At 41.6% G+C, this 19,781-nt stretch overlaps 1 protein-coding gene across 1 annotated transcript in view; it reads left to right on the top strand.

Moving 5' to 3' along the window:
• TOX (thymocyte selection associated high mobility group box) overlaps window positions 1-19,781 on the top strand; it is a 306,391-nt gene that overhangs the window by 142,871 nt on the left and 143,739 nt on the right. The window contains exon 2 of the mRNA XM_030303852.1: window positions 14,676-14,741. Within this exon, the coding sequence (XP_030159712.1) occupies window positions 14,676-14,741 (66 nt within the window). The remainder of the gene's footprint in view (window positions 1-14,675; window positions 14,742-19,781) is intronic.

The raw sequence follows: 19,781 nt of genomic DNA on the forward strand, positions 1-19,781 counted from the left end.
TCAGAGGACTTACTAATTAATTTTAGATGAGTTGCTCTTGTTCTTTTAGAAGATAATTTGATCACAGACTCCCCTTCCTTAGAAAAATTGAAGACATAACTTGATAGCATTTTAACAATATTCGGGGAAGATAGGGTTTGGTGAATAGTACCTACCCCAATTTTGTATATACATATTACATATTTATCTTTCGAAGACTAATATATGTGCCTCTTGGGTGGGGTGCCTGGTTGGCTCATTCGGTTGAGCATCCGACTTCGGCTCAAATCATGATCTCACAGTTCGTGGGTTCGAGCCCCGCGTCGGGCTCTGTGCTCACAGCTTGGCGGAGCCTGGAGCCCGCTTCGGATTCTGTGCCTCCCTCTCTCTCTGCCTCAACCCACCTGCATTCTGTCTCTGTCTCTCTCAAAAATAAATAAACATTAAAAAAAAAATTATATGCCTCTTGGGTATCCAGGAAGACTTCTTAACAAATAGTAGACACCGTGAATGAGATCTATCCACTTGTCACTGCTATAAAGAATTGTCCTTTTTAGATGGATTAACATCGTGCGGAAATACTCATTGTCTTAACTGCACAAAACACAGCGTTGGAATCCCAGTTTCATTTATAAAGTTAATACTGCCATCTACTCAGAATACTAATGGTTTTAATGAAGATGTAACATCTTGCAAACAAATAATTAGTTTTGTGCATGAAAGGATAAATAGAATCTCAATGAACGAAATCACTGATTTTTCTCAGAGCTCTCAGGCTGCAACCGTGTAGCAGTTTTTTATGTGTAGTTTGAAGAGTTTATTTTGTTATTCGGTAGTTACCCAGAGCAACTGTAACTCCAAAGTATATATAATACAAAGTGTGTTTATGCTAAATTCATGGAGTTGTAAGCATGGGATGATGTTCTTTATTCTTGTTTTGAGCACCATACCCAAAACACCAGGAACAGTGCCATCAGACCTGTTTGAGTTGGGTAAGTTCACTGCATTGAACAAATTATTTAGGCTATGTGTAAATGGTTTTTAAAATAGATGTATTAATTGATTTAGGATTTGAGTTACCTTTATTAGTTAAGTGAGTCATTTCATAGTTGATCTCATCTCATAGTTTCTCATGAAAATGGCCAAAACTTCAGGACACCTGGGTGGCTCAGTTGGTTAAGCATCCGACTTCGGCTCAGGTCATGATCTCTCAGTTTTTGAGTTCGAGCCCCGCCTCAGGCTCTGTGCTGACACCTCAGAGCCTGGAGCCCACTTCGGATTCTGTGTCTCCCTCTCTCTCTGTCTCTCCCCTGCTCACGCTCTGCCTCTTTCTCTCAGAAATAAACATTAAAAAAAGAAAGAGAGAAAATGACCAAAACTTCAAACTCAACCCATTCTGCACTAGGGTTTCTCTGAAACACGCTGTTCATATTGGACCCAGATAATTCTCTTCTAAGGGGGCTGTCCTGTGCATTATAGGACATACAGAGGCACCCTCGCCCCTAGCTGCCAGTCGGGACAGCAAAGCGGGGGAAGGGAAGGAAAGAATCCCCCCCCCACCCCGAGTTGAGAACCACTTCAATAGAAGATGTGGGTTGCATTGTATACCTATCATGGTATTATTAAATACGATGAACACAGCTGGGGACAAGCAATTGAAAAAACAAAATCAAAACAAAGCTTGAATCCAAAAAAGATCCAAGGAAACGCTAACAGCCATCTAAATAATGGAATTGCTTAAACTATATGGTTGATGTGGTTGGCATTACAGAAACCCTTTATTAAATGAACCTCACACCTTAAAGAATGTTGGACTGAAAATAATCTTTAGTGACTGCTAATGGATGAAATATAAAGATGAGGTATTGAGAAAATAGCAGATGCATGAAGCCTCATAAGCTCTCCTAAAAATGCGTTCCCACAAGCCCTTTCCATTTCAACAGTCAGACAGTGTAAAAACGCACTGTTTTTTTAAAGAGTACAGCTTACAATCTGCATACAGGTAGGAATGTGCATGTTTTGAGAAACTACACTAGCTTTTGGAACCACTAATACAAACGTGTTATTACAAAGGCAAGTTTAGTTGCCCGAAAATGGGATGCAGTGGGGGTATTGTAAATGATGGATTTTACATATTAGATTCAGGATTAGATTAGATTCCTGTCCTGTGTCCAAAGAACTTCGTTGCCTAAAATTATGTGCAGCGGGCAATAGACACTATAATATAACTTGCTGAGGAAGGTCATGTTAGCTCTGAAGAAAAGGCAACATTGTTCTGCTTTTAAAATAAAACCCATCTTGGATAGGTTGATCTAGCTCCAATGTGTAGTTTCCATCCTACTCTGACTTCCATACATATTTAAATTATTTGTTTCAAGTTGAATATCTTAAGAAACCTTGAAGGGTCTCTTGGTGACAAGACCCATATTTAAAATATGTACATTTTGCTCAGAACTGTTCAGAAGGCATTTCAAGCAAAAAAAAATTGAAAGGACTTCATAGAACGTTAATATTAATTTGCTTAATGGTTGTAAAAATGTATTATTCCAGAGTTTTTCGTAGCAAATATGAAATGTGCAAAAGGAATTAATAATGTAAAGTTTCTTACAGAAAGTGAAATAATAGGTTACAGAGCAGTAGAGATTACATAATTTCTTTGATGTGAGCATTATAAGGAACATTAACTGATTACTGACACAGCCTAAGTATCTAGCTGAGTTATGCAACTGTTGAACCAGAACAGAGATTGTTATATAGTTCCATAAAATACAATGAGTGATTGTTATCTTGTGGCTAATTTAATGCTTAAAGCTAATAAGCTATGAAAAAGAAAATGTTATGGGAAGCCTGTATCATTCTATATCTTACTACTGTAAATTTAGGTATAACATTGCGTTTGTTAATGTCCAAACCATCTGAAATCTCCATTTTAAGACCGTAAATTCACCTGAAGCAAGTTTAGCGAATGTGGTATAATGTAGTTTCCCACGACTGGGTAATATTTTCTCTGTAAATTAAGAGAGGCCTTCATTGTGCTTTATACTTTCAGACAACTTCTCCTGCAATATTATGTGGCAGTTTTTAACATCGCTGCTCTACGTAATCGAAAATAACATAAATGAGAGCCAAATAAAGAACATTTCCGGAGAAGAATATGTTGTACACACACAGAGTAAATAAATACGTACATATGTACAGAACATGTGTGTAGACACATATTTATGTACATATAGATATACACAGGATGCTCTACAAAGTTTTCATTTATTTGGTGATCACGCTATTTTCTTTTGTCTGCTCCATTGCTTTTCTCTTATCTAATATTTAAGGTGGGACTGTGCACTTACAAGTATAATGATTACCAAGTAACATCTACATATCACTTTCTATGTTAAAGACCTCTTCCCAGACTAATTTAGGGCACATTCAGCCTGATTTTGCACTGTTTTCTGCCTATCGATCTTTTCCGACTTCGAATGACAGAAACAGTCCGTGAGGTGGAAATACCATAGTTTCCAGAATGTAGCACAGGGTTTATATATTTAGTACTTTGTAATTTATAATTCTTTTGGTGTATCTCATTTGAATCTGAAAGAAACACGTGGAGAACGTCAAATTCTTGCTCTCATTCCCAAGACCAGTCTGCTAGGAAGTGTCTGAACCAGGACTCCTATCAGGATCTTATTTCAAACCCACTCCATGATGGAATCTCTCCTAAATTCTGTCCTATTTTGTCATACCTGCAAGGGAACAAGAGACCTTGAATTACTCACAAGCCACCTGGGGGGAAAGGAGAAATGGATTGCATTCTGTCTGCCAATCCAGTAGGCTTTTCATTAGCATGCTGGTGTAGATTTGGAGACGATTCAGAGAGCAAAATATTCACCAGCAACTTGACGTCAGCGTGAAAAAAACAAACCAGCTCAATCTGGAGCCACTTGGGCACAGTCTGCTTACTGGAACTGGGCTTGCCTACGTGGTACCACGAAGATTTGAACTATTATGTAAGATGTCATAAAACAAACTTCTTTTCAAATTCGTCCAACTAGAGTGAGTGAAGAAACTTTGGTCCCTGTAGGACAGGAAGAAAGGGAAAAACTCGGGTGTGATCTGGTTTACAGCAGCTTTTGTCCAGTGACGCTGGGCGGAGCAGTTGTTTTCATGGATAGAAATTGATTTGGGAATGAAAGCACGTGGAATAAACACGACTGCAGAACAACGGAATGGTGACATCCAAAATGATTTCAGTTCTAGCGATATTACATTGAATTTATTTAATCACTCATCATTGTTGTTTTGTAGATGCTAGGTGCTTGGCAGGTGCTAGGTGCTGGCGGGATAGAAATAGGAAGCTCTCTGCTCTCAAAGCGCTCTTTCTAGTCCGGTGTAGAAGACAGGTCAGTGCCGTGACATAGCGGCTGCAGGAAAGCACCAGATGCCAGAGGGGAGTTAGGGAGGCACAGGGAAGGGACCCTAAGTCATCAGCGATTTTAGAGAAGGCTTACCTTCTGGTGGGAAGATGCTCTGTCCCTGGCACCGTCCACGCGTGTGCCTTTTGTTCGATCATAGTTGTTCAGACCCTCCTTTCACTCCCAGAAGGGTTCCAGGTTGGTTGTGCAATTCCCTGACCATCGTATTACTGCTAGGAAAGCAGGGAGGGAAATAACAGGAAGTGGAACGTGGAAAGGTATTCCAAACAGAGGGGATGACGGAAAGAAGTAGAGGCAGGGATTTCTCGGCCATACGGAAATCACGAAGAGACCATGGAACGTAGAGTGACCTAAGATACAGAACGGAATGAGGTTACAGACGCTGAACTCGGCCTGGCCCAGGCACGGGCCCTTTAGACTGGACACAAGCCATAAACACCTACGGCTGTTCTCATCATGAAGGGCCTTGTGTTTGAAGCTAAGGAAGCTGAAATGCACTTGAAAACTTCAGAGGGAGTGAAGAATTTTAAGCAGTGGAGGAGGAGAAGGAAGACCCGTTTAGTGTCCCTACACTGGCACAGTCTAGGGTATCACGCAGCAAAGAGAGACGTAAGGGACCCACTTTGAGGATCTGCTGGACGCGAGTGTTGTGCTCAGCACTTCGTCGTACGGGTATGGCCTTCATGGCAGCCCCATGACAGGGCCACTGAGGCTCACGGAGGCCACGTCTTCCCAGGTTCACAGCCACGGCGTGGCAGAGATGGATCCCAAACGCCGCTCTGGATCATTTGAGTCTGTGGTTTTCATCACACACCTTCTGCCTCTGCCGGCTGCCCTGGGTCCGTTAGCACTGACCTTGGAATAGAGTATGTACTTCTAGGCGGTACCCGCTGTCAGTAAGTGGGTATTGCCGCTGAAATCATAGAATAAAGCCTGCGGTCCTCATAGCCACGAATTAATTCTGCATTGACACCGGGATGCCCAGAACTTGCACGTTGGTCGAGTCTTTCCTTTTGCAAGGGTCTTCTTTTCCTTGAGCACACTTCTCCTGTTAGGGACTCTCCTGCCATCAGGCAGAATGGAATTGAGGCTCTGCTCTCCTTCTTCCAAGGTACTTAATTGTTTAGGGCTCCCTGCACTGATAAAGGACACGAATACTGCCTGCCTCACAGGGTCGCTGTCAGGATCAAGTGAGGACATGCGTGTCAGGATCATGCGTGCACCTGTCACACAGGAAGCATACAGCTAATGTTAGCTGCCGTTACCGAGACTGGGGCCTGGCACCTAGTAGGTGCAACATGAGCCTTTGTTGAATGAATGAATGCATGAGTGAATGACTACCCACCACATTTTATCGGGGAATGTGTCGCTACCGTTGAATTTTAATGGAGCAAGAAGCTCCCGGTGGAGGGTTTACCCACGTGGTCATATTTTCTTCTCGCAACTTTTCGACAAAAGAGCAACCGGTGGTGCCGTTCCAGAAGGGGAAACAAAGGAGACCAATCACTTCTCACCAGGCAGGATAAATAAGGTTTTGAGTAGAAGCAGGCATGCTTTTTCCAGCAACAGGACTTGTACATTCGGCCCTGACGTGTTTCTGGCAACATGTCATGCTATAAAAGGACATGGTCAAAAGGGAGGATGAAGTGTTTGGGAGAATGCTACCAAAAAAAAAAAAAAAGTGAAATGAGAGTGCAGGACGATCTAAGGAGCGTAGTTTGAACTACTGTAAATTTTTTTTTAACATTTATTTATTTTTGAGAGAGATAGAGACAGAGCATGAGCAGGGGAGGAGCAGAGAGGAGACACAGAATCCGAAGCAGGCTCCAGGCTCTGAGCTGTCAGCACAGAGCCCGACGCGGGGCTCGAACTCACGAACCGTGGGATCATGACCTGAGCCGAAGTCGGACGCTTCACCGACTGAGCCACCCAGGCTACTATAAACATGAAGACAATAAAAGAAGCTTTGGCATGGAGACCCTCTATGCCTTGGGAAGGGGACATCTTATGCAGGAAGCCTTGAGCTAAAGCAGGGAAAATTATGCCCTAAGCTTTAGAAAAGTGTGGATAAGTCAGCCGGGAAAGTCACATGAGATCACAGATTAAATATCAAAGGAGGTTATGCAAAAATAGATGTAACTAAATAGTATTTGAAGATGTTAAAGAGAATTTAAAAATTATACTCCTTTTGATGCAACGAATGGAGTGACTTCCCAAGTTCCTTAAAATGAAAGATACACGCCAAATACAGCTTTGCTTCCTTTCACCATGGGCGAACCCGTTCTCAATAACTTGGAGGATTTGACCCAGCTTTTAGAAATGCCATCGTGTTTCTGTTTGGAAAACAGAAACTCTCAGGAACGTCAAGAAAATCAATGTCAAACCTGATGTCAAAAAGAAAATGGAGTGGATATGAACTGAACTTCTCATATTTCTAATTGGTCAGGTTTGCCCTGAATATACCAAAATACATTTCAACACCTGTCCTACCCTTAGGAGATTTTCATTACCAAAAGTCTATTCCTGTAACATCATTGTTCTATTTTGCCACAATGTTATTTCCTGAGTAATAATAATAGGGAAGTGAGATTCTCCGTCTTAATAATTCTGTACCTTCCTATTTATATTTTTATTTGGTACTGTCACTTTTAATTTCAAAATTATTCAATAATTGTTTGTCCTCAAATCTTTTTTGAGAAGTTTTCATCCCACTCAGTTGTCACTTACTTCTCCGTTAAATTTTTTTTTTATAAATCTGTCATTCAAGTGTCATAACTTTATCAGGGCTCTGAATTTATACTAGTCTCTTCCACTCTCCTTGCTTTGAGCTTCCCAGAACAGGTGCAGGATTAGGTACTGTGGGAAATGAGGTGAGAGCTGAAATGATGTGGAAATCAGTGAGCTTAGAGAAGAATTGCCAGCAAGTTTGAATGTACTTCTCAAATTGTTCTCTTACTGCATGGATTCAGAAAAATTTGTCTAAAGCCTGACAAGTCAAAGGAACGTTCTGATCCAATCATTTGAAACTACACCAGTTTCAACTCTAGTTTTACGGCTTTATGCTTTATAGAAATTCAGAAATTGCTTGGGAATTCATTTCAAAAACAGTGTTCCTACCTGGAATCAGAAATCATTGTTCCTAATTTTCTCCTATCAGCCACCTTGTGGAGGGAGGCCTTTTAGTAAAAACCAGAGATGTGTATCAGGCATGTTTTCAGTTGGTTGAACTTCTTTCCATTAAACTCATCAGAATGGACCTGGATTGATAGTTAAGCTTTTATCCACACATTCTTTGCTTTCTTAAATAATGCATTAAGGAAAGTGTATTGCACTGTGTTGAAAGTTTGGGGTTAAGGAAGGTTTCTAGAAACTCGCATTTTTTTTCTTTCAAACGGAGTGACACTTTCATGATACAGGTCAACCTTTGTTCTTCTTTTTATGACTGTTTCATAAGATTGTTTCTGTCTTTGCACAGGAATTGAAAATAGAATTAATGATTCTTAAATAAGCTGTAATGAAAGCAGAACAAAGATGGGATCAGGCTAGTGGAGCACTGCACCTGAGCGCACTGTCCTACTGAGTACGACGGGCCACCGTCTTCGTCCCAGCTGCCCAGAAAGCAGAGCCTGTGCTGGGGGAGGGGGCTCGCACACTAGCACTGGGAGTACAAGCCCAGGGAGACACGAGTGAAGGGGAAAGGAAGCAAGACAGAAGTCAAGGAGGCAGGGATCGCAAAACATGACATTCCCAAGATGTTGTAGCTTCGCAACTAATCACTGCTGGTTGCTGGGCATGAGGGACTTCTCTAAAGAGGCCACAGGGAATGCCATGGGGCGGTCGTCTCCACTGGGGCCAATTTCCCACGCACACTGGGGATACGTTATCCGGCCAGCTGCACAGACTCTGTGGAAAGCAGAACTACTTTGGCTCCAGCCCAGGTGCAGAGCCACTTATGTAAGTTGGTGCCAGGCTTGGGGCACCTCAGCCTCTAGCCCTGGTGGCAGCGGAGGTGATATGGCTGAGGGCTTCATGACTCTGGTGTCAGCCATTCCCGAAAGCAGAGTCCAGGGGCCAAGGCCTGAGGGTCAGGCAGGTCCTGTCTGTCAGGATTGGATCCATCACGGACAAGTTACTTAACTCCTTTGTGTCTCACTTTTGTCATCTGTAAACTGGGAGTCATAATAGTCACCATAATACGAGATAATTACAAAAACTAAACACTTGATGCCTCTGATGTGATTAGAAAGTGCCTGCAAAGGTTAAAAATAGCTTGAGCCATGATGGCATCATTATGTGAAGTGTGGAGCCCATACTTACATGGACATACAGTGTTCGAGCGAGTTACAAGTTTATGCATAACATCAGTATTGAAAATTTCAGCTACCAAAAGTAACAAAAGAGACGTGGTGTATAAAACTTCCTCCGCATAAATCTATCACTGGGACAAAAACGAGATCTAAATTCGGTTCCAACAGCCAAGCTCCAGAGTCTAAGTTCTGGGCACAGTGTTTTACTTGTGGGTATAGGAGCGTCTCTCCCGGCCTCCAGTGGCCCAGTCTTCCCAGTGGCCTCGCTATGCCCAGATCCTATTTCCTCTCCATGCCTTTCAGATCTGCAGCAGAGTGTTGACCACTCAAGTTCAAGGGACGGGAGGCTGACGGAAAGGGGTTTCTCTTTCCTGTCTCAGCTCTGTGCGCTCTCGGGCTCTCAGGCTCGTCCGTTCGGAGCACCAACGAACGGAGCAACTCTGCTTTCTTTCCGTGGGGTGTTGCCAGCCCGTGCTCTGCTGGTCTCCCTTCCTTTCGGTATCAGCCACTTTTCCGGCCCTTGTGCTCAGTCGGTTTCATTCAGCCTGGCTCTGCATGGAGGCATGTTGCTTTAGACTATCTCGCATCAACACAGCCAGCCTTGAAGCTAGAAGCTAGATAAACACAGATTCCCTCTCCAGTGTCTCCTGACCTTCTTCCTTGAGGATGAGAGGATGTGTAGTAAGTGTAGGAGTTTGCCTGGCTCTGTTTTCCTTGGATGCATTCTTACGGTGCGTGGGAACAGCAGAGGTAACTATACGCTCATGTGTCCGTTATCGCCCTTCCCATTAGCTTTCAAAATGCTTTGCTTCCATGAAACAACAAAAGTCGTTGACTTCACTGCCCAAACCGTTATTTCTTTCATTATAAAGCAAGCGGGGAAAAGAGGACTTCTAATCTTCTGTTGAGTCAAGCAACACAGAAATAGATATTTTATTTTGAGGATATTACCCCGTCTTATGATTTATTATAATGCATCTTCTAAGAAATGTCAAATTAACTCTCTGCTATAAGCATTTCTACTTTTAGCTCTTTAAAAAAAAAAAAAAAAACAGAGTATCAAATATTCCCTCAGAAAACACCCAGAGATGTAAGGTTTTCCCTTTTATAGGCGATACAATGTGGTACTGTTTCATGAATTCCATGAGGTTCTCCACCCCCCCTCCCCCACCCAGCAGCAGTTTTCTCGGTTTCCTCTAATGGTTTCCCTAAAAAGATCCCGTTTCCTTTACCAGTGCCAACGACTGATTTATAGTTCACATGCTGCCTTTGATTTTTCTGGTTTTAGTGGTTTGGGTCATCTAATATTGCCCAGTTTTGCTCATCATTTACTATGTTCAGGCAATGTTGGATGTCTGCTTTCAGCTTTTAAATAGAAGAAATAATAACTACCTAGTTTGAAAAGCTCTTTGGGATTATGGGTTTGGTTAATATCCTCTAAAAACAATTTCAAAAAACTGTAGTAGAAGATTATAAATGACTTTTTATGTGATTGCATCCCCTGGTGCTTTGAAATAAAAACACAATAAAGAGTATAAAAGCACTTGGTCAGAAAGGCTAATCCTGAGTTGATGTCATTTACATTTAGATTTAAATAAGTCAGCCTATTTATTCTTTCCAACTTTGCTTCAGGTTTTAAACTGAGAATCCGTGGAAATTAAAAGTCCTACCTAGTTTGCTCAGATATATTTTGAAAAGTTCTAATGCCTGAATTCAGTTGACTCCTAAGCATAATAACTGTGATAAACATAAGGAGTGAGGAAATGTAACTAGTTATTTTTAATGAAACAATGTTATTGTAACAATTATTAATAATGTTCATCTACTGTGTGGTCCAGGTAAAGCAAAGCAAGGTCACTGATGTAATAACACACACTGTGCCTTCGAGATCATGGAGTATGCAAATAAGCCATAGTCTACAACTATGTATGTAGACTACAACTACAATAGTCATAGAGTCTGATCCCCCATTTTTATGCGTGATGAAGTATATAAAGCAGCATGTCATAGTGGAAGACTCTTCCATTAGGAATCTAGACCTTGATTCTGGTTCCAGATGAACCATGTGACCAATAGAAAGGCAGTTTCTCCAATCAGGATGCCTTCAGGGATCTTTCCAAGGCCAGAATTCTAGGGCTCTATGCACTCTAATTCCACTTCAGATGGCGAGAGAACGGACATGGGCCCACTACACGAGAGGACGCCCTCTAAGAATGGTGCATCTGCAGAAGGCCTATTGAGATTCCTGGAACCAGCTCCTGAATAGGATGTGGGTGGGTGGGGGCTGTGAACAGTACACGGATGACCTTAACCTGATGGGGTGTGCGTGGACAGGGGGCGGAGTGGGAGGGAGGATGGGATCATGGCTTACTGTTCTTCCTGTGCCCAAGAGTGGGTCCAACCGCAAGGAGAATGGCTAAGCATGTTCCGACACACATACGTATTTCTGTTTGGCAACTCAAAATTCTTCAGAAAGAGGGCATCGACTCATTTATAGCCAGGTCTCTTGATTCTCGGGCAATCTCTATGTTTTTGAATTCCACAAAACTCTTGAGGAAGAACTACAGCTAGCGTTTGAGTAATGGGCTTCTAGCTACTTCTGTACGTTTTTTTAAGGGCTTCTGCTCCTAAAGTAACCAGTTTTAAGCCACTGCAGAACTATGAGCTGACCCCATTCCAAAGCCTTGAAACCATTCTCTAAAAGCTAAATCTTATTTCTCTTGTCAAGTGATCACCTCCTCTAGGGAAATGAGGGGTGTAAGAAAGTACCATGGGTGTAAGAAATATCTCAGCAGTGAAAAGGGAAGAAAGGTGTTCTGGACAAAGAGGTGTGAACGTGTGTGGGACACAGTGAGGCACAGGGAAGGGATGCAGTGAATCCAGAGACTCTGAGGGCAAAATCAACATGGCTTCTGTTCGCCTGGAAAGCAAGCATACCATGAAATAGATGTCATCCCTTCATGCATTTTTACCTTGCGAGTCCTCTAAAAATAAGCCTTCAGAGCCTTTCAGTTAGGGTTCACCGGCAAAACAGAACCAACAGAATGTGTGATTTATTATAAGAAATTGTCGCAATCCAAAACTATAGCGGGGAGGCTGGAAAGGAGAGCCAATGGCACATTGTCAGTCCCAAAGCTGGTAGGCTTAAGACCGAAGGAGAGCGGATGTTTCCATTCAAGTCTGACAGCAGGAAAAGATGGTTGTTCCAGTTCCGTCAGCCAGGTAGGAGGAATTTCCTCTTACTCTGCAGAGGGTCAGCCTTTCTGCGCCTTTCAGGCCTTCAACTGATTGGATGAGGCCCGCCTGCGAGAGGGAGGGTGCTCTTGCTCACACATTCTACCAATCCACATGTTAATTTTACCCAAAAGTACCCTCCTGGACGTACCTGGAATAATATTTGACCGAGTATCTGGGCACCCTGTGGCCCAGTCACGCTGGCACAAAATAAACCACCGTCATACCACCTCTCGGCATTGTAAGGGTTACTTATAAACATCTGAAGATATTCCACCAGCCTGATCCCTATACTGGCAGCTCACTGTGCCTCTTGTGTTTTTGAAAGTCTCACAATGCCACAGAAATTCCGGACCGTGTCTCAACGTGGAGATGTTGCCAACACTCTGCTTTGATATGGACACTATTTTCAGGATCGATAGTAACTCATTAGAATTCACAACAATTTCTATGTTCTGGTGGCTAAGTGCATGTGCTAGAAAGCCTGGCTTTGAGTTCCAGCCCTTGCCTCTTAAGAGCTCTGTGACCTTGGGCATCTAGCTTAAATCCTCTGCGCCTTTGTGTCTCCTTTTGTAAGGTGTATGTAATAATAATAACGAACTCGTGGTTTGTTGTGGTGATGGAATCAGTTAATGCGTGTGAAGCTACAGGCAGGTTATGGGGGCATGGAATGTACTCCAAAAAATAGTTATCTCCACAGTCACATACCTTTTGTTGTAAAATGCTGTTTCAGCCTTGGCTCGGTGTTGCTTAAGCATTGGTACTTTTTGAGGAAAGAGTCCTTATCAAGAGCAGTAACGTTGAATACACTCAATTAGCATACGCTTTGGATAGACTAAAACCAAAACTTCAAAGCCTTCGTTGGCTTGAGAACGACACCAGATTTAGAAAGTGAGTTAGAGAAGATGAAATAGAAAGTAACACATTTATAGAATATGCATAGGCTGTGGAGTATTTGATGCACTTCACTACTTCTGTGCAGTTTAGTTTGTTATAGTCAGAGAAACTGTCCATATTTTAAATGGTTCTTTGGCATCTTCACATAAAAAACATTTGCAAACAAACCAACAGTGGGTGGGGGTGAAATGCCGAATGATGCTTTTTGTCGGGGCCTGAGTTGTTAGCAGAAACAGGTGGATTGATTCGGGCTAGACTATCTTTGGGTTGAAGGCATTCACCTGACTGATGGAAATGCAACCTTGGGTAAGTCACTTGGACTCAGGGCTCCTGAGCCAGATGACAAAGTCACCGAATGTCTCGCTAGTCTTTTCTCAGTGTGCTATTTCTGACCTGTCCTAACAACCACATCATTCAGTAAGTGATTTCGTATCTGTTTAGATAAGTTTGTTCACATAACATGAAATATATTTTCAGGGTGATGTGCGAGGAGAGCCTTTGGTTCCTTGAACTCAACCTCGTGAGTGTTTCGCTGTCTGTAGGGAGGTCTTTCCTTGCCGATGTGAATCTTCAGGGCACCGAGTGCCCTAGAGTACGGTTCGGGGTCTTCGGCGTGTTCCAGGGTTTGTACGACCCTCTGGATGCTGCTGGCAGCTCATTGATGGTGGAATGCGATGTCTGTAACACAGTTTTCTCTTTCTTGATGATCTATAAAATATGCCCATATTACCGTGTACTTGCACCTCCATCAACACCATTATTCTGTCTTCACAAGTAATTTTTCAGATTGAGACTTGAAAAGTTCCCATGTCTGAAATTAGTCTGGCAAGGAGAGCGTATTCAGAGTCAGCTCTTTGAAGCTGGCTGTATTAGCCCACTTGATTATTTCCTAGGGGAAATTCTTCTTCTAACTAAAAAAAGGAATGCTTTGCCCATTTATCAAATGACTGAAGATAGCTGGGGATTAAGTCTGAATGGAATGATTACTGCTTTCGAAAACCCAAATAATGAAAAGTATGTTGTTGTTATGTCACCGTTGCCTGAACTGTTCGACAGTCCTGCAGTTTGTACTACCCCATGAATTTCCCCCTCCCTTCTTGTTCCTACCTCGTAAATTTGTGTGTGAATTTCTATGCCTTCGTAATACTTACATGAAGCCTCTATCTCCGCAAGACTTTAGAGAGGAATGTTTGAACCATGGAGCTTGTATATGTTCACGGTGACTCACGGTCGTTATCATTCTCAGCCAAGGCCGTGGTGCCACGTGCTCTTTGTAAATATCATAAAGGTAAAAATGTTCATCATCAGGCGATTGGGATGAAGCGAGGTTGGGTCTATTCTGAAAACTCTGCCCTTTTTCGCTTTTGAGAGCTAGACTCCGAACGCCCTGAGCTGCGTGCCTCGGTGTACTTCCCATTATGCTTCTCTCCCAGAAATCAGGCCGCTCGTTTAATACTTCATCACGACCGAACTGCAGTACGTAGACATGGTGTGCAAAATGAGCCATTTTTGTTTTAAAACAGATTGCAGATGAAAGGAAACCATTCATTTCTTGCTTGCTTGCTGTAATTACTAGAGCGCTAATTACTCCAAATCACTGACATCCAGGGTCAGGAAGGATGACAACAGAAACATCAAAGAAAAGACGTGTCTCACTGGCGATGACAGATTTTCCGTATTCCCAACCACACTGTTGTTTTTTTGTTGTTTTTTTTTTTTTTTTTTATGGCTACTGTTTTCCAGTTTGATGGTGAAAACAGCAACAACAACAACAACAAACATGCACACAGTCAAGATTGCTGAATGTTTACTATTGTTTCATTCGCAGTTTGACGGTGAGAACATGTATATGAGCATGACAGAGCCGAGCCAGGACTATGTGCCAGCCAGCCAGGTGGGTTAATTAATCTTCTCTGCCTTGTTTCAAATTGTAATTAAACAAATTCAAAGAGTTGCTTTGCAAATGAGTAGCGCTATCAGTAACTGCCGCAATCAGGAATAATCATAATTTATAAACAAAGCATTTAAGCCTTGTTTCCAGTTAATGAGATAGAGCTGATAAAACACGGGAGTTGGCATTTGTTGAAAGATACTACCTTGTTTCCTCTCCAGAATGGCAAGCAGCTGTTTTGCCAGCATGATCTTTCCTAAACAGTTGTTTTACCTTTAGGAAATAAAGTCTTTACAGGTGCAGGTTATTTGTGCTTCTGACGATAGACGAGTTAATCATTATAAGCTGCACATGTCACGAATCGCTTTCATTATCAACTGTTGGGGCAGTTGTCAATACAGGGCTAAATCACATGGCCCGTGAGCACTGTATGGCGGCCTTCAGAACCTACCAGGTCGGGTTTTTTTGCCCAAAAGCACGATGTGATTGAAATCTTTCAAGAGCGCGTTTGTGGCCATTTCGCTAGGAATGGTTGACAAGGTATTTAACCGTGAAAAGTGACGACAGAAGTCCAATGAAAACGTAAACGGTTACGTTTATAAAAGTAAATTCTGGGCTCTTTATTTTTAGACACTTAAAGACCAGGCCCTTTAATCCAGTGAGGACATTTAAAGCCAAATTATAACTGCCCCAAAGTGCGAGCATAACATAATGTGTAATAACAGTGTAACCGAAAATAAATGAATCAATGAAAACAAGGGAGAGTTCATAGGAACATTTTGTAGACTTGAACTTTTTTTTTTTTTTTTTTTCCTGGAAGAGCAGCAAAAACCATGGCAGTTTGAAGTTTCATGTATCAGTAACTGTGGTGTAAACCCTAGCACGGGAGTTTTCAATGCCTGCAAAGCTGTCCAAAGGGATTTGATAACGGGGATGGGTGGGGGAAACAGAGAACAAAAATAAAACTTGGATTTTTCTTCATGCTGCTTGTCAGTGAATTAATCTCATGTATATGTGAGGGGTGCACTTCGTGAAGCTTTGAAATTTCTTCGAGCACACAATGTCTCGTGCTTAACTCAAAACAGAGGCAAGCCTGCCTCTCCATGAACTTTGCATTTAGAAGTCATTATGATCACTGCCTTCTCTGGCAGACATTCTGGAAACTACACTATACTGTTCAGACGAGAAGGTCATCCCTGAGTTCAAAGATCCGGACTCCATTTCCTTCCATTCAACTGAGTTGATCACTGTCAGGATACCTTTGGTAGGCTGAGCGTTGCATTTAGAATTCTCACTTCACAGAATTCATTCAGCTAAGTAGCCTCCGAGATCCATAGGTAGTTCTGAATAGGACTGTTTGATTAAAAAAATGAAAAATGTTACTATTAATTTTCTTCTAACCATCAATCCCCAAACTGTACTGACAAGTTTAGTATTACGATTAGATTAAAGTAACCCAGTATCATCTCTTTGGTGCCTTTAGGGTTTTGAAGTGTAAGGGCTAATTGAATTTGTTTGAAACAGTAGAAACACAAACCCAATAAATGATTGCTGCTATAAAGCAACTGCTCCATTTCAGAGAATCATTATGTCTGTCTTAAAGACTTTTGGATAAAGGATTGGAAATCCAAAGCATATACATCATAACAACTTGGCTCCTTAGATTTTTAAATTCAAGTACGATGGTTACTATTAGGCCCTGACTAAAATCAAACAACCAACATTAATTATTTCTTTTAATATTCCAATCAGGAGTTACTAAGAATGTTTTAAATACCAGTGAGAACATACATATATACATATATACATACATACATACATACCAGTGATAATTCATGAAAGAGTAAAGAGCCCCAAATACTTTCTGCGCTTTGTAAAAATATGGCAGGTTTGTGTGCCCGAAGCAAACTATTTTTTAATAATGTAGCACATATAAAAATGTTTCCAGAGTGTGCTCTTTTAAAAATTAGACGAATGCAAGATAATACATACTCTAGGGGGGAATAAACTTTGCAAATTACATAAGTTGAATGGCCTTAGCTAAATTTTACGCTTAACGTTCCTTTTGTTTACTGTAATATAGTGTGTCCAAAAATTCATTACCTGGTATTCTTTTAGGGAAGTTTCATCAATGTATCCCTTTTGGCAACCATAAATAGGATTTTAGTCATCTTACAGGGAAAAAAAATAGTTTTATTCCTTTTCCTACATAACATCAAACATCTGCATAGTTTAGTAATCCAAGATAACTTGCCTCGTAGCATTACTCAACAATTATAATTCCTGTTCAATTTTCAAATCAGTACATGCTTTGGGACTTACCGACTAAGTTGCTAAGTAGCAACATATGGTATACTACTGCTCCTGTGATGTTGCTGGGAGCAAATAGCATAATTCTAAACTTGAAATGATTTTTATAGAAAGCCAATGCTGGAATGGCTCCAGAAATGGAAGTACACTGTAAAAATTAATGATATTCTTTTAGACAGTCCCAAAGGGCTCTTTGGTACTATCTACTACATGCCTTCTATACCTCTGAAGCTAGTGTATACAGATCCTTAAAATGTTTTGCATATCATTCTGTAATTGATAGGCAGCTTTTAAATTGTGTACTACCTTATAATAAGCCTGACAACTATGCAATAAAAACCCATGACATTTCCACTTCTCCCTAGCTCCATTCTTGGAATATGGACTATTTTCTCCTCTAATAGCTAGCTGTGACTGTGCTGGCCACTCAGTACTTTAATTTAAATACCACTTAACCTTTTTTTTTTTTTTTTTTTTTTTTTTTTACCTTTGAGTGCATAGAATTTGAAGCATGTGATGCAAGACTTCTTTGTGTGTTTCTAGGCCCCGGCTAAGGGCGGACCATGTTGCTTGTTATCGCATGAGCTTGCAGATCTCCTCCCAAGTAGTGTGTGAGAAAATGGGAGCATGTTAAAGAAAGGAAAGCCAGATGTGAAGTGTGGACAACAGTCCTTCATAAAGTCACTTCTTTCTCATTTTTAACTTGTCATGTCTGATTGACCAATATGGCGGAGTAGAGAACAGCAAGGCAGGGGGGATCTGGCTTCCCACCTTAGCTCTCACTCTTCCCTGGAGTCTTCCAAACCCACTCAACTCTGACTCACATGCCCTGAGGCCCCTTTCCTTGAAAAACTCAAGCCCCTGTCTCCAGCCCCTAGAATTATGGTACCTTCAGTAGCTCCTTATATGTGATTCTACTCAAGATATAAGTGTTCATTTCAAGTAAATACATCAAAGGAAACAGAAGAGGAATCTGGTTCTCTTGATTTAAACTATGTCACCAAGGTTATTTGTTTGTGTTTATTTTTTTTCTTTGAATCCAATCTTTTTTTATTTATTTGTGTTTCATTTTGAATATGTGCCATTACTTTGTCTCCTTCTTTCTTTCTCTATGGCAGTTTCCAGAATATCATTTTCTGTTTTCTGTTCATTCTAAGCTTCCCACTCACACTGGTGACATTTTCTCCAGTTCTCTTGATGCAGAAACATTCTCATGCATGCCTCTGTTGGGGTACTATGTGAAAAAGTTTGAGAAGGACTGATCTATTTTATGCAAGAAATAATCACTTGATGGGGGAATCACAAGGTTTTTATGGTGTCAGGTCATAGAGAAGCTTAATGCTCAAGACAGTTACTTGACTGAACCATATTTTCAATAAATCACTTCCTCCTTGACCTTGGCTTTTACTCTGCTAAACCATTTCCTTCTGTTTGGTTTCTGTCCTTCCTTGCTTGCTTTATTCCTTCTCTCCTCCTTTTCCTCCTTTATTCTTTTTTTTAAAAAATTTTTTTAGTGTTTATTTTTGAGAGAGAGAGAGAGAGAGAGAGAGAACGAACAGGGGAGGAGCAGAGAGAGAGGGAGACACAGAATCCGAAGCAGGCTCCAGGCTGTGAGCTGTCAGCCCAGAGCCCGACGCAGGGCTCGAACCCACAAACACATGACCCAAGCCAAAGTCGGACGCTTAACTGACTGAGCCACCCAGACACCCCACTTGTTTCTTCTTCTTACTCTCTCTCCTTCCTTCCTCCTTATTTCCATGAACACCTATCCTTTAAACTTGAACCAATTTTTATGGTTAATTCTGAGCATCACAGTAAGCCTGAAGTATTAAATGTCCTGACCTGAGATCTGATTTTGGATTATTTTCAGTTTGTGCAGGTTTCCCTTTGCTTCTTTTCTTTTCCCCCACAGAAATCCTGTCTCTTACCTGGTTCCTCAAATCTCAAGATGAAAAAACACAATAATCGGGGCACATGGGTGGCTCAGTTGGTTAAGCATCTGACTCTTGATTTCAGCTCAGGTCATGGTTCGTGAGTTTGAGTCCTGCATCAGGCTCTGTGCTGACAGTGCAGAGCCTGTTTGGGATTCTCTCTCTCCCTCTTTCTCTGTTCTCCCCCGCTCATCCTCTCTCTCTCTCAGAAATAAACAAACATTTAAAAATGTAATGATAAAATAGATGCAATATTGTTTTTTCCTAGAACCTTAAAACTGAGCATTTAACACATTCCATATCACGTATTTTGAATATAAAAGTTGAAGGGCGTCTAGATATTAAGGGCAGCCCTCTCGTGTGAGTTTCAGGTTTGATTTCTAACTCCACTTGGCTCCTGTTCGTGACTGCAGCTCAGACTCAACATAGTAATTCATCAAATCAACATTCATCACCTCCAACCTACTCCCTCACCCCTCAAGCTTTCTTATTTCCTATAGTGTCTATAGTCATGAGAGGTAGCACCACTCTACACAGTCACCAAGACACCAAGAGCGTCTCCCTTATGACTCAACCCTGAGTGAATCTCAGATAGCGTTGATTCCACTTTTGAACCTGTCTCTTCTTTCCTTCTATGTAATTACTGCCTGAGACCCGGGCTTCAGAGTTTCTCATTAACTTCTCCCACGTCACCTCACTTCCACCTTTCCATTTCTCCTCTTCCTGTTGCCGAATGCTCCGTGTCTCTTCCCTCTTCCACGCCTCTCTAGTGTGTAGTCGGAGTTGTCGATGTACATGTTTG

Source organism: Lynx canadensis, chromosome F2 (assembly GCF_007474595.2).
Source record: "Lynx canadensis isolate LIC74 chromosome F2, mLynCan4.pri.v2, whole genome shotgun sequence".
In the NCBI taxonomy this organism is placed as follows: Eukaryota; Metazoa; Chordata; class Mammalia; order Carnivora; family Felidae; genus Lynx; species Lynx canadensis.